Source organism: Anoplopoma fimbria, chromosome 2 (assembly GCF_027596085.1).
Source record: "Anoplopoma fimbria isolate UVic2021 breed Golden Eagle Sablefish chromosome 2, Afim_UVic_2022, whole genome shotgun sequence".
Taxonomy (NCBI): domain Eukaryota; kingdom Metazoa; phylum Chordata; class Actinopteri; order Perciformes; family Anoplopomatidae; genus Anoplopoma; species Anoplopoma fimbria.
The window spans coordinates 8,120,094-8,135,902 of record NC_072450.1 but is presented as its reverse complement, the minus strand read 5'-3'; the positions used below and the strand labels follow the sequence as shown (position 1 = coordinate 8,135,902).

The 15,809-nt window shown below is 38.5% G+C and overlaps 1 protein-coding gene across 1 annotated transcript in view; it reads right to left on the bottom strand.

Annotated features, from left to right (window-relative positions):
- Nucleotides 1-8,519, bottom strand: part of paqr5b (progestin and adipoQ receptor family member Vb) — a 9,755-nt gene extending 1,236 nt beyond the window's left edge. The window contains exons 1-6 of the mRNA XM_054616777.1: nucleotides 8,368-8,519; nucleotides 7,395-7,522; nucleotides 3,196-3,401; nucleotides 2,297-2,423; nucleotides 1,187-1,231; nucleotides 492-588 (exon numbers count right to left, since the gene is read on the bottom strand). Coding sequence (XP_054472752.1) covers nucleotides 492-588; nucleotides 1,187-1,231; nucleotides 2,297-2,423; nucleotides 3,196-3,401; nucleotides 7,395-7,522; nucleotides 8,368-8,421 — 657 coding nt within the window. The 5' untranslated portion in view covers nucleotides 8,422-8,519. The remainder of the gene's footprint in view (nucleotides 1-491; nucleotides 589-1,186; nucleotides 1,232-2,296; nucleotides 2,424-3,195; nucleotides 3,402-7,394; nucleotides 7,523-8,367) is intronic.
- Nucleotides 8,520-15,809: the final 7,290 nt, after the last annotated feature.

Sequence of the window (15,809 nt, the reverse complement as noted above, 5' to 3'; positions counted from 1 at the left end):
GGTATGACGCACACAGAACAGATTCAACAGATTAAATCTCCATTACTTTTATCGCCATCATTTTTTTTTAATGAGGCATTAACACAATTATTAAGCCTAAAACTGCGGTTTTCTTCTCAAGGGTGAATGTGTCAAACGTTACTGACCAGATTCACACCATATATCCTATCTTACATAAATTTACAATGTGCATTAAAAGAAAGCTTAACCACTGCTTATTATTAATTAAAATCATATCACATTCAAAAATAACCCTTGTCATGGGCATTACATTAACATAAATCATGTATATAAAAGTGCAATGGAGCACAAGAGCCCTGACAAAAATGCATGTTTTTCCTTTTTGTTCAGCAGAAAACTCATTCCAGTTAAAGAGTTGGATTTCAAAATGATGTTTAATATATTGATTGTTATCTGCGACACTTAGGAAACACACGTCCTTTCAGGTGTGTCTTGTGTGAAGACACACGTGTGCACAGATGTGTTCCTACCCTGTAGAGCAGAGGAATGTTGTCAAACAGGCAGGGGAAGGCGAAGGCAACAACACGGAGATATTTGCTGAACTTTGGACGCTGGCACTCAGAGAATCTGAAATAAAAGAGACACAGACAAAGTGTACAGTAGCTGGGAATGTCAGGATAAGTAAAGAAATCTTATATAAAAGTACATGCACTTAAAAAATCTAATACATACAATATTTAATAAATAAGCGATTAATTAAATGTGTTTATTCAATGCGATGACTTATGTCATGTTTTCTGTGCTGCACATAAACGTTATAGTTTACAGAACTCTTTTATCTAAAGAGTTATTATGCCCATATTGTTTAATAACCGAACCCTTTAACCATCTTTTTACTTTGGATTAAAGTCAGTGAGTCAGGTTGTTACAGAACACGTTCTGCCACTCTTCTTGTCAGCTCCTCTAACTGGTCCAGCTGAAACTACAATTCGACTAAATCACTGTTTAGGGCTGGTCCCCATAGTCACGCTTAGGTAACACCCATTGTGTTTAAACAGAGAGTTGCTCAACTCTTAAAAGTCAACAATGTGAATGAAGTTGGTCTGAAGACAAGTCAATAAATCTATCTGTTGTTACTATCATTTGAGGCATGACAAACACAATTTATGATAGAAAGTGATGAAGTAGGAGGGGCAGATTTTTAACAAATGCATTGTTTTTTTACCTCTTTACGACGTCATGATTATAGTGCAGAAATGGTAGGCCAAGCCTTAGCAGGGAGAGACGAGGGAAAGAACAACAAATTAGCTAGACCGAGCCAAAATCAATCCAGTACATGAAGAGATAGCAATGTTATATATGTTAGGAGGTACAGTGCTGAGCTGACACAGAATGTGTACTAAAGTTTTTACCTCAATGACAAAACTCCTACAAACTTAAGATTTCTCATTTTATTTCACATTTAATGAAAACCACTGCATAATTTGGCCCTATTTTGCCAACCACAGTGATCACACATTTATTTATTTTATTTATAATGGTGGAAAGTAAATAAGTACATCTATCTACTCATGTACTGTATGTACTTAAGGATACTTTTGATGTTCTTGTACTTCAGTTGAGTATTTAAATTGTCTGCTACTCTTCAACAATTCAGAGGTAATGGTGTACTCAAGATGAGACTGTATTGATCCTTTGGTTGATTTCACATGATACCCAGCAGAATATAAAGCTCAGTAATTAGCTCCATCTAGCAACAATAACATTAAGGCGATGAAGATATTAATGCATCATTAATTATAATCCAATAATATATTATACATTATTCTGAAATTGGCGTGATGACTAGTTTTACATTGGTCGTGAATTTTGTATATTTAAGGACTTTCACTTGTAAGAAAGTATTTATACCTTGTGGTACTGCTAGTTTTACTTAATTAAAATATCTGAGTAGCCTACTTCTTCCACTTCTGGACCGGGACTGCACTTTTGAGGTATACGTTAACATTATCCTTATTTACAAGTCAAAGAATCAGTGAATACAGACACATGAGACTAGAGAACACTCAATTGATACCATTCATGTTAATGTAATGAGTCTGTAACATTTAGCATGTGAACATGCTAAAATTTAGTATTTAGAATTTAGCATATTAGCTTTTTCTAATGCTGACACACACAGTTTGTGCCTCTGATGTATTTTCAGGGTACACATTTAACTCATTTTACTTTAACTGTTGCAAGTAAAACTTTCTGTGGATTTATCTTTTAGGAACAAATGCTTTGCTATTTTTCATTTATTGTTTTCTGTGTAAAATGTGTGTTCTCATCATACCTGGAGTAGCAGGCCAAGCTGCTGCAGAAGACAGTGTTGAGCACAGCGATGGGGACGTAGCATCGGTGGAACAAACTGTTCACCCACTTGTCCGGGAAAACATACGCTGAATAGACGATTGCTGTGCCTGCAGCAGGACACATAAAACACACAATTGGACATTTTTAGCAATGTTTGTTTTATATCAGGAACTGTATGTGTACACTTCAGTCAGATACTTTGTCCATCCCCCATTACAAACTCTAAAGAAGTTTCAATCAATACTTTAAACCAGACATTAAAGTTTAACAAAAAAGTATGGATTAATTATACATCTTCAAAGGTAATACTAATCGGCAGTATGTTTGCATATTTCTGTTGCTGTCTTTTTTTGAAAGTCAGTTTTGTTACCTCTATGTTTACACACAAAGACAACATATTTGTTTTGATCTGATTGAATTTGATTTCACTTAATTGTTAGATTTGTATAACTTTTACAAAGGAGAAAACAGTTTCACTAAACACAGATTTTAAGACACTCCATGCATTTAGTTACTGAAATTAACTTGTTAACCTCTTAACCTGCCAGTGGGTATGTGGGTATTCTGCCTGACAACTGGTTAGGGTTTAGGGTTTAGGGTTTAAAGTTAGATGAAAAATGTTTTTAATGATGGTAAAATGTTTTATATTCATCAAACTGCCTTAGTATGTTTCCCAGGGTCACAGAAGTGAGAAAAGCAGTTGGCAGACACTTCATTTAATAAATATCTAACTTTTTACGTTCATTAAAAAAATAGTTGATCACTTAACATGAACCCTAAATCTTCCCTGCGGTCAGTTGGGTTTTCAAGGTTAAGTCAGATGAGTGCATAAAACATAGCCCCTCATGGACCTGTTAGCAGAGAGCCACATACACTTACCCAGGCTGTAGAAACTGACGGCAGCGTAGTCGAAGAAGAAGCAGATGTGGCGTGCCCGTGCCGACATACTGCTGAAGGTGTGAGCACAGCTGGACGCCAGCGGATAAATGCAGCAGGTGAGCAGGAAGATCACCAGAGGCCAGATGAAAGAGTCCTGCCATGCTACCTGCACAAACACCACCGTCACTGCTTTCCACAGGAAGTACCTGCCAGGAGAAACAGGTCACATTAACCTGGTTATATTGGATGCAACAGTACTGATTTTTTTTTAACTTTTTTTACTTTTAACACTTGTGTTATTTCAAATCAATTCGTTTTGGAGTCTGATCATCATATAAAACGTCAAGCAATTGGCATCATTCATGATACAAAAAAGAGCAGCAGTGTCAAGCTATAAAGAGGACTGACACATTAAAGGAATATGAATTAGGGGAGAAAGACAAGAAGACATGAGGGGACACTTGCTGGTTTCAAGAGTATCATACTTATGTGAATCATATAACATTGACAGTTACACCTATGAGATATTTTGGAGCTTAATTAAAGTTTTATTTTATTTGTCACCCATCTGTAGATTTATACAGCTGAGAAGAGGTATGCAGCCTATATTCTACTTTAATGAAGTGAATAGGAAAGAAGGTCATGCAATGTCTTAGAAATGTTAACATCCTTACCAGAGGGTGGATAGAGAAGCAACACACTGTACTGTGGTTCTATTAGTTTATACGTCTGGTAGCAAGAACTCATAAGAAGGTATTTATTCAGTGAAAACACGGCCTCAGAGATCATGTTCTAGCAGCTAGAGATAAAACAAGCTCACCACTGATCAGTTTCTCTGTTAAATTTAGGCCGTTATTACATGAAGGAGTATGCTCATTCATTCATGATGATATTCGGTTACAGTGTAATACTATATCACTAGTAGTATTGTAGGAATATTTGCACATATATGAGATAATAAAGGAGTGGCTGAACATTTGGTTTATGATATTTGTACATCATAATTTCAGCACCTAACTTACCATAAAACAGCAACTTGTTTAAGAATCAAGCAAACACAACACAACATGTTAATTGCTAAACTTTCGTGTTGTTGGTAGGCATATTTCTGACCTGTGGAGAGGGCCATGCTAGCTGTTTCCCTCTGCTTCTAGTCTTTATGCTAAGCTAAGCTAAATGCCTCCTGGCTCTGGTTCCATATCTCATGCACGGACACAAGAGTGTTCATCTAAATCTCATCCTATTTCCTTTTTTTTTAACCAACCAATTAAACCACGAGAGACGTAATTATGGAAACTATAAAACAATAGAAATGTATAAACTTTCTGTATGATGGCCAATTACCTTCTCTAGTGGGCCAGAACAGATTCAGGAAAGATTTAAAGAAATATATTTTTATATTATATATATATATATATATATATATATATATATATATATATATATATATATAAATATTTAATAAACACCAACACAGCAACATTTATTAACGTCTATGCTCAGAGCAGGAAAAAAGGAAGAGATGAACTTCACACTTTCAAAGTAAAACTAGTTAGAGTCACAAAAAACTTGACATAACTGAAAATGAGAAGGTTTTGTCTGTGATTGAAGCTAATGTTGCTAACGTCCATACTTACACACACACACACACACACACACACACACACACACACACACACACACACACACACACACACACACACACACTCACACTGTATCACTCAATTAAGTCCTGCATTTGTCAGCAACTCTGTTACATAAAAATTCCACATAGAAGGCTCAATCTTTTCAGGTTACTACAGTTTGCCTCGTTTGTCCGTTAACCCGCCTCTCATTAACAAATCATCATTACTTGTGCTTTTCCCCGTCACTGAGCAGTTAACTAATTGAGGCAACTCATAAGCCTCGAGCACAGCTCTGCTCATTAGCGGCTTGCCTTTAGGCCTACACCAAGCCCCAAGACACAAACACCCACGTGGCCTTAGCATATGCTCAACGCACAGCCACCCGCGCACACACACGCACCTGTACACACACACTTACACATACACGCACTTACTCCCTGGACTATGCAGTCAAAGCAACTAGCATCTCAGCAGGGAGGAAGTGCACCGTGGCTCCTGGGGGCAGGAACCTCTGAAGTAGCTTTAGATGTGCTTGAGATCTACTCACATACACACACATCTACACAAATAAATAATTGCATCAGTTAAGTCTTGGATTTAACCTTCATGCTGTCTTGCTGTGTTTTTCAAACAGCAAGGAGACTCTAAACTTGGGAAAGGAAGTAAAAATGTTTTGCTTTAGGCTCCAGAATGAACATTCTGTAGCTGGCAGACACGAACATTATCCTCATTCTTTGACTTCCTGTCTATCTTTGGCCTTCTACCTCTCCAGCTGTTCAGTCTCTCTGTCTGCTCCTACAGGTATTGCATCTTAAGTCTCTCAAAACACTGTAAAAAAAATGTAAGAAGACTCAAATAAATTAAGCAATAAGCTGCTAAGGTTTCTTGAGTTCACTCAATGTTAGGCCCAGCGAGTTGCATCAACTCAGTTTAAGAAGTTACAGTTTATTTCTATCAAACCTTAAGTTACTAATTACATCACTTGGTTACTTTTTTATTTAGACCTCTTAAAAGTATAAAGGTAGTCAAACATAATTGAATTTGAGCCAAATGTTTAGTTATATTGTCATCAGTTGTTAGACTGGATATCCAGTTTGTAAAGCAGTTATTCCCCCATGCACAGTCACTTATATAAACACTACAGCTGCTGATGTACCTCTAACCGCCACATTCAAACATGGATCAGTAGACAGTGGTTTGCAATGTGAGGAATAAATGTGTTACAAAGATGACAATAAGTGATTGTAGGTCATAATCTCCACCATGGTTAGAATTAATCAGAGAGAAGACACCGCGTCCTCAACAGTCTTAGTCGACGAACACTCACAAGATTTTCACAACAAATCAATCAGTTGATTTAATTTAAAACTGTAAAACTTGGTTCTCTACAAAGAACCATGCAAAGCACCACTTTAAAACTTGTGTTTACCAGAAAGATGCTCATAAATGTATTGGGAATAAGTCATTCAGTATGAAAAAAACATAAAAAAATTACTAATTGACTAAAGAAATCTTAGTTGACTGAGACCAAAATGACCAATTAGTTTACTAAGCCCTACACACATGTATAAACAGACAAATCCAATTGTTCCCTCAACTCAATAAAAACAAGGCTTTCCAACTCTTTTGAAGAGGTGGACATTTATCAGTAGTATACCAAACAGTATTCAATTACATTTTCACAATGTACTGTAAAAAGGTTTAGTAGATGTATGAGCTGATTAACAGATAAATACACCGTAACAATGCAGCTGTACTATGAGAGTCTGGTTTGACTGGATACCTGCTGCACAAACAGTAAAGGACATAACAGCTCTGCAGGAGGTCAATGAGACACACATGGTTGCTGGGATGCACGTCTTCAAAACAAACCTGTCTGTGTGTGCAATCCTTCTCATATTCCCTGAGTCATTCCAGGTCTGCGACTGATTTGAAACATTCTTGTCGTGTGCCAACTGTCCACACTATCCTCAACGGCTTCATTACTATGTAAAGTCCGCTGCTCTCCTGACATCTTGAAGAGTACATTTATGGTAATAAAATATGCATCGGGATGTTTTCACTGACAGACACCATGAATACCGAGCAGACGAATACTGTAACTCTGGATATAAGCAGTAAAAATGAATAGTAGCCTTTAGAACTGATGTAATAAATCCTCTGTCTATGAATCATAGTAGTTAAGGACTTGTGTCAGTCTGTAAAACCACAAATTGAAATTCTGTCTTACTGTCTTACCTTCAAGCTCTACAAGCTGGGCAAGATTCCTTTAATACAAAGAAGGATAAAGACAAGCAACGCCTCGTGACTGTTATGAAAACAAAAAACTCTCTGCTTTGTTGAGTAAGAATTTACAGAAGATGTTATGTAATTTGAACTTAACTCACTAACTCGGCCCCTGGCTGGCAAAACAGTTGGAAAACCAAATCAAAAAAAATTGCCTCAGGTGTGTCCCATGTTGCCAGTTTACACGACATATGACAGGTAGCAAACACACGTTTATGGCTCTTAAAATAGCGATGCATTGCAGCACTAAAACAACATTGTAGTTTAAATAGCATTAAGAGCGTTTACCAGGTGGGCAAAAAGTGTGTCCAGATGTTGAGCGTCTCATTGGTCAGCTGGAAGAGGCTCAGGATGCAGTCGATGGCGGAGCTGCGGGGGTGTCGGTAGCCGGAGATGATGCTGTCCTCGTGGAAAACCTTGAAAGACAAAGCTCTTGGTTAATCCTCAGCCAGTTAGACAAATTTGTGAAACCTGTCCTGCTCTGGAGGCAGAAGCAGTCTCTCAACAAAACAAAACACACAAGACTGGGAAATGTCAGTGGTTACAGTTATGAGAAAGAAAAACGCTTACATTCAAACAGTTACAGGAGTAATTAATCATTTGTAATAATTTTGATGAAGTGGAGTATGAAAAGTATTAAATAAGAATTACGTCTTTCACACTTTGGACTAAAAATTGGGATTTTCACGTTTTGTTTTATATTTTACAGCAGCTTTAGGTGCCATAATAATACTGTGAAAGTATTAAATCACTCAATCCATGGAGATATACACACAGCCAGTATTCAGAAACTGTCCCTTTTAAAGGAGCTATCGGGATTTCTGTACTTTGTGATGTCACAACTATACAACATATAGACCATTTCAGAGTATTAAAGATAAACACTTTATATTTATCCCAGTTTAATTCCTGCTGCAGTATATGTGAAAGACATCAGCTGCCAGGAAGTAAACATGGACCAAAGCTATTGCCGAGCAATGCAATTCTGTTGAAAAGCACTAAAACTGAGCGTTTTCTGACAGAAGATTATTACAAGTACCTTCAAACTGACAGCATAAAAAAAAATAGAGTTTTTCCATCAATAAAGCATGTAATCATGTTCTAGTAGAAACAAAAAATACAAGTGTGACCCTGAAAATAAGCACAATATGTCTCCTTTAATTCACCTACACAAAACACTAGATATCCTATTAGAGTCCAGCTCAGTCTGAGTGTATGAAGGCTGAAACATCCAGTTAAGATACAATGAAGATGAACTTACTTTGGGCACCTGGTTGATGGTGAAGACTTGTGGTAATTTGATGAGGCTGAGCATGATTGCTGCAAGGTGCTGCTGTCAGGGAGGAGAGCTGAACTGAGGCGGCCCGCTGGGGTGTGCCTCATTCTTTATAAGGTTTGTGTTGCCATGCTGCTCTCAAGGTTTCCCCCTTCATCTCCTCCCTCTGCAAAACCCAGCCAGAATATCCAGTGTACCTGTGCAACTCCTCCTCTTCCTCCTCCTTTACCTCCTCCTCCTCTTCCTGCTGGTGTCTCTCTGGAGGTGGAGGGTATGTGCACACAGGTGTATGCTCTCACACATAAAGGCATGTACACACACACACACACACACACACACACACACACACACACACACACACACACACACACACACACACACACACACACACACACACACACACACACACACACACACACACACACACACAAACACGCGTGCAAGCAACTGCTGTTTGGCCATGGGATTATTCTGTAAAGGAAGACAAGTCTTTCAAGATCACAACATCTTATCATTAATATAAAGAGCCTGTTATTTGCAAAGCAAAGCTCTTCCTTTTATAATTGCATAATTCTCGCACAAAGAGATGACAGTTAAGCCAGTACAACAGGTTTCAGTAAAAAAAAAAAATTAATAAAAAAAATCTCCTTCAGCTGTGATTGATATTATTGTGATTGTCTGCATGTGAGGCTATTATTTAAAAAAACTTTTTCCCTGCCAGAAACTCTCATCAAAAGCTGCAAACAGGAAGCTCAGCCCAACACTGGATTTAACAAGTGCTCTCTGAGTTTCAGCCGGTTCAGATAAGGTCTGACATGATGAATGAAGGGTGTGAATTGGTCTGGCAGAAAAGTCAACAGAGTTCCTTTCATGCCACTTGTCTTGCTCCTCTCCTGGTTTTGGCCGACATGTCACCATCTGCCCCACAAAGGCCGACAGCGGCCGTCACACCCAGTGGTCGACGGCCGAGCCCAGCCAGAGCTCCCTGGGCCTGTTATCTAGTTTAAACTCTGAAACAAAGAGAGCAAACACTTCTCACTGCCGCCGCAGGATTAGGAAGTCAAAGAGCTGTAGATGTTGTTTGTGGTTTGTTTGACAGTTTGCTCACGTTGTAAAGAAGATGGAAAAGTCAATTACAATTTGGTGTGATATATTTTTACTTTAGTGACATCACTGCGTACAAAAGCTCTGTCTTTTCACGCTCAAATATTAAACAGAAGGTCACGCTTGCTTGAGTTTAAACACAAAAGGTAAGTTAATGCTTCATCTCGAAGGTTTGATGGAAAACCCAAATTGCTCTGAAATGCCTAATCCTCAACTACCAGTCTGAATTATTCAAGCAAGTTTACCATATCGTGATTTTCCTTCAAAACCACGTCAAAGAAGTCGGCGCTAAAATTTGAAAAATAAAAGTGTTGTACCTGCAATCACAACAGATCAGTGTGATGAGACAACACATGTAGTACAGAGCACCTTGGGATCTCATTCCGCTTTCTCTCTCAGAGGAGCAGAGCTGGAAAGCAACAGCGCAGGTTCACAGCGAAAAAGACAATAAACAAACAGACTAGTCAGTTTGGGTCGGCTTGGAGTTCGTTAATATGTAAGTCATTACGACTTTAAATGGCAAAAGTGTAAACAAAGTCAAGTGCAAAAGGTTGTGACCCGAGAGAGTCGAGAGGAAGGTCAAAGTGACGACAACATAGAAATATAGTGAAGAAAAACCAACACAGCACACTGAGTCTCTGTTGGTGTTTATAGTTATGTTAAAGGTGATTTTAATATTATATATTGGTATTAAAAGTGTTTCACTGCCCTCTAAATCTCAAGAATGTGGCCCTTGTGATCACACCTCACCACACCCATCCAGCGTTACTGACGGTTGGGGTCGGGTGGGGTCAGGGATGTGCTCTATGAGTCCAAAACACAACCTGCATGGTGCAGATTTGTGCCACTATGTGTCGTGCTGCTCATGGCAACCTGAATCACCAGGCATAAAAGCACAGTGTGTACCAACAGCATCGTAAACAATACAGACTTGTAAAAACACATCTCATATGGCTTGTAGGAGAGGAATCAAAATGGAAAAGGTTCTGCAGTCGTTGCCAACGCTTACAAACTGTGAAATTATTAAATTAAAGCCAACAGTGATTAGTGGTGGGAATTATGGCTTTTTTGAAAGGAGCCGAATCTAATGCCTCTGTTTCTTTGACTAATTAGTCTTTTCTTTTTCTTTTTTTTTTTCGACCTTATAAGGCCAAAGTGCCGCAAAACAGTCCGGCTGTTCACAGCAGCTCAAACTCATTTCTCGGTGCCGGACAACAAACAGTTCTGCTCCTCTGCTCCATCCAACCTCTTCTCTCTCTCTTTCCCCCAGTCTGGCTGCTTGTTTTAGTATGTGTGTTTGTGTGTGTGTGTGTGTGTGTGTGTGTGTGTGTGTGTGTGTGTGTGTGTGTGTGTGTGTGTGTGTGTGTGTGTGTGTGTGTGTGTGTGTGTGTGTGTGTGTGTGTGTGTGTGTGTGTGTGCCCTTAAAGCTATGATATCCTGGAGGAACTCGGTTGCAGGGTTACATGGCTGTGAAAAGGCCATGGAGGGACTTTCGGTCGGCGTCTGAAGACTATGCACCTCAGAGGGGAAACGGGGAACAGTCCACAGCCAATTGCACATCAAGGGTGGGCAGTGAAATTTAGTCCACAATGGCAATAAAAACAGCCCTTAAGTGCAACTCGGTTCACTTTGTTCGTACCAAGGAGCCGTTCAAAAGATTTGGGTTGTTCGCTGACGTTACATCACTAACAGTGATTTCACTGTGTACTGACAAAGACGAACCACTAGAGGGAAACATAAATTAGATTTCCATGTAGAGTTTAAAAAACAAGACATTCACTTACTTCATTCTTACGTTGGACAAACGTACAGAATCAATATATAAAAATGCACCATGTTAGTGGTGGAGTAAAAATTCCAATATTTTGTGGATTAGAAAAGTAAAGAAGCAGAAAATGAAAATACTCAGTTTAACATATATAAATATTGTACTTAAGTACTGAACTGGAGTAAATGTATTTAGTTGTATTCCACTGTATTCCAGTTTTTTCAGCATCTCAACAACATGGTCTTTTAAATCCAGATTGATTTAAATGCTTCAGGGTTACCACCTGATCAAACCCACTAACATCAACAGTAAATACAAATCTGTGATACATCACTGTCTTTAATGTAAACCAGGAATTCATCTTCATATGTATAAAACATCAATTATAATTACATGAAAGAAAATAAAAGTGCAGTAAAAGTTTTCATCATATTGACCAATTTATATTCAGAAAAAACTCAATTTGATCTTGACTTATCAATTTGATGCGTATAAAAGACGTAAAGACAAATTAAAGGTGCAGTCTGTAGGATTTGGTCTCATCTAGTGACCCGATCATTATGTAGAGATATAAACATTTATAGGTAACAGAAACCCAATGGTTCGTATTTTCAGGTGATTTACCACTAAAACATACATATTTATTAGTATTATTCTTAATTTCTGCCAATAGATTCCCTTAAATGCTACACACTGTTCTTTCAGAATGAAAAAAAAATGAATCAAAGAGAAACATTAAACACAGTTGCTTTTCCTCTAATCTGTCTTTATAAATTAAACATTAAAATAAGATTGAATACAATCTGCCAGTACTTGCTGACACTTGTAATGTCTCATCTCACCACAAGGTGTCAGTACTTTCAAACAGAAGCTGTGTGGCTCAGCATGATGAGAAGGAAAGGTTTTTTTTTAAATTATTTTAGCCTGAATTGAAGGTTTTCTTTAAAGAAGCTCAGAGTCCTCATAGATATTATATGTTGACCCTGTATTCCTTTGATATGAATTAACTTATCTTTCAGTAACCTTGGATACGAAGCTAAGTTTTGGAGATGATATGGAATTAAAGTGCTTTACTGCAGAGACAGAAAGGTCTTGAAGCGCTGCATGCTTCTTTTATTGACTGTTAATGAGAAAAAGTAACAAGTTAACTTCAGGTCAAAGTCTGAGGCACAAACTGAGCCTCCTGTTGAAAGTCCTGCATGTTTGTGTAACATCAGCACAATTAAGCATTCATTGAGTCGCTGCTGATGCAAACTCTGTTTTTGTTAACTTCAGATGAGTGTGAGGTGGACCAAAGGCTCACTGCACACATATTAAATGTGATTAAATAAGATTTAATTAAATATATGCAGTGGTACTACTTCTAATGCTACACTACATTTATTTTACAGTTATGAATTGCAAAATCAGATTTTATGTACAAAACATAAAATGAAGTCTGATGCAAACTACTGTAAACTACCTGGCAGCATATAAAGTAGTTAAAGTTGCTCCACTTCATTAACCTACAACATTAAAACCCTGAGACGATAACACTAATCCAATAATGATGTGAATGGTGGAAGTATTTCGATCTTCTATTTAAGTAAAAGTAGCAATACTTAAATATCAACGAATTCTCAATCCAAACTAATAAAATAACGATGCTTAGTCAGTGGCCCTAAGCTTTAAAGTATGACACTTTACTTAGCCTTATAGCATCAGCTTTGGATGTATCAGTTTCCACTTATAATAATAATCATCTGTTTTCACATGAAGTTAGGTTTAGGCAACAAAAACTATTGGTTTTAGTTTAGGAAATGATCACGGTAAACGCTAACAAATGACTCAGGTGAGTAGTGATTCACGAAATTCAAGGTAGTCACGTGACTAACGACTTACGAGACTCAAGACTCAAAATTTACTTTGACCAAAGTTTCCTTTGACACTGTTCTCTAAATTGCATACTCTTTCTAATGTACTTTTAGTAAATACTGCAAAAGTACATAGTGTTGCATGCAGTATACATTTAATTTGGACATACTACTTTGTCATAATATGGCACCTTGAACTTTGACCCTCTTTCTCACATATCCGCTGGGCTCAGGATTGTGGGTCAGAATAGTCAGAATATCATGCTGGCTGCAGTAGGACATTATTTTGGCATACTGTATTTGACATACATGTATTGGGACACACTACATATTTTTTTGTCGTACTAAATAGTATGGTAGTTTGGTTAGTGGAATGTAGATAGTTTTGCACTGGACATGAACAGTGTTGGCCTGGATGAAAGTCCTGTGTGTGTGGATATGAAAATACTCAAGTAAAGCAGATTAACCTCAAACGTGTTCATTAGTATTGTAATCGATTAAATGTTCATAGTTGCATCCCATCACTCCACATATGTGACCATAAATAAGAAAAACAAGAAATGCACATAATAAAATTTAAGGTTCTAGCATACAAATGCCCAATCGTCTTATTTTTCCCACTAATTTTTTAACAACAGTGATGAGTTATGATGTGCTGAGTTAGTGTCGTGGTTACAGAAGGACAGATGTGCGATAGACTTCCTTCAGTGAACCAGGCGGTCGTGCTGCAGCTGCTCAGAGCTCCGCTCCCTGGTGTTTTGGTTGATGAGGTGTCGTTTGTATCTCCAAATGAGGAGCGTGCGTGTGTGGCAGACGCCCCCCTGATACATTATTAATAGTTGTTAGACTCCAGGCGCTGTTTTTCCCCCTGTTGAATTTCAGACTTTGAATGCGGGTTTCTCCCCATCGCTCAATCTAGAAATCCCCCTGCTGCAGACTTGCTTTTCTCTCCTGTACATCTCTATATCATCTCCTATTTACTCGACCTCCTGCTGCTGCTCTGTCTCCTCATTGTTCTCTTCCAGCACCGTCGTCATGTCTGACTCTGGCTGCTGATTGCACTGCAGAAGACTTTTCATTCTCTCTTCCATTTAAACCAAAGGATGCCAGCTGCTCATGAATGAGCAAAATACAGCAATTACCAGGTTTTTGGAAACGGAGGCAGGGAATATATTTTCCTTTAGTGTAATGACAGTTTCTCTATCTCTGGGGCTCATTTGGAAGAGAGACTGAGCTGAATTTGATAACGCTGTCTGCTCCATAGCACAAATGAAACCAGATAAAGAAGTGACATTTGAAGGCAGAGCTGATTTAGAAAAGCTTTCCAGCAGACTGCTCGGGTAGCTGCTAATATGAGGGCAGAATTTTAAAGGAGCGCTGACACAATTTAGAAAACATGCTCGTTAGTTTTCTTGTTGAGAGTTAGAGGAGAAGATTGATGCCACCCTTTTATTTGTCCTTTAAATATGAAGCTGCAGCCAGTTAGCTTAGCTTTGCAGAAAGACTTGAAACAGGGGAAAACAGCTAGCTTAGCTCCAAATATAACAAAATCAACCCTTCAGCGGTGAGCTATAACGTGTTAATTATTTATAATTCAGCATTATAATTTAATTTAAACGCTTTTTCCACCTGCGTCCAGTTTTTGTGCTAAGCTAAGCTAAGCTAAGCGGCTGCAGCTTTTATTAGCTGTATGCTCGTATCCAATTGGTGTCCAGATATGAGAGTGGTATTGATTTTCTCATCTCTAACTTACTGCCCCAAAGGAAAAAAGCATACTTGCTGCAAAAAAAACAGCCTAGACCAGCATGTTGTTTTTTTTAAAGGCAGGAGCATTTCCAAGAATATCAAACTTTTGCTTTAAGATACTTCAGAAGAAAGTCACTCAACAAGATCGCAGAGCTCCAAAACCTGCTGGGACATAAATTGCAGGTGTATTGCTTCGGTTTTCTTTTCACTGGATGCCTCCACATACATTTTTCTCCTTTCCCACTTCCTCTGAGACCCCCCCAAAACCACACACAAACAAATCCAATAATGCAGGGTTCAACTGAGTGTTAATTTCATCAAGTGGGTAAATTTATGGACACCATGAAGCCTGGAGGCCTCCGGTTGCCGCAGTACGAAGGATTCACTGTAATGTCATCACGGCCATCTCAAAGGCATCTGAACGGCAGCAGAGGAGGCCATGAAGAGACCGAGCTCATCGGGTTTATGTGGGGCTAATTACGGGACTGGGAGACCGACTCGCTGTCAGGAGGGACCGTAATATCATTAGCGTCGAGGAATAAAAGAGGAATGAGACGTGTGAGGCAAAGTGTGTGGCTGCGAGGGGGAAGTTGTGGCTGGATAGTATAAATGCCAGGAGGTAATGAAAAATGCAGGCGGGTGGGAGCAGATACAGTCCTTCTCAGGTGCCTGCACTTCTGTCTGGATCAGAATAGACTAATGAGGATAAATTATTTATCAGGATTGTTTTTTTTCTTCTCAGCAGTTTCACAGAGACGACGTTCAGTATGAACAAACTGCTTCACAATGGACGTTATTGTAGGTATAACACTACCGGGGCTAACTCTAGAAACAGACCAAAATCTGTGAGGAATCATCAGAATAAATAGGAAGGAACTAGTTAAAAATCAACACTCCAGAAAATTTGCGATAAGTGAAATGTCTGGAGGTATTGAGAGATTTTTATCAAAGATGAT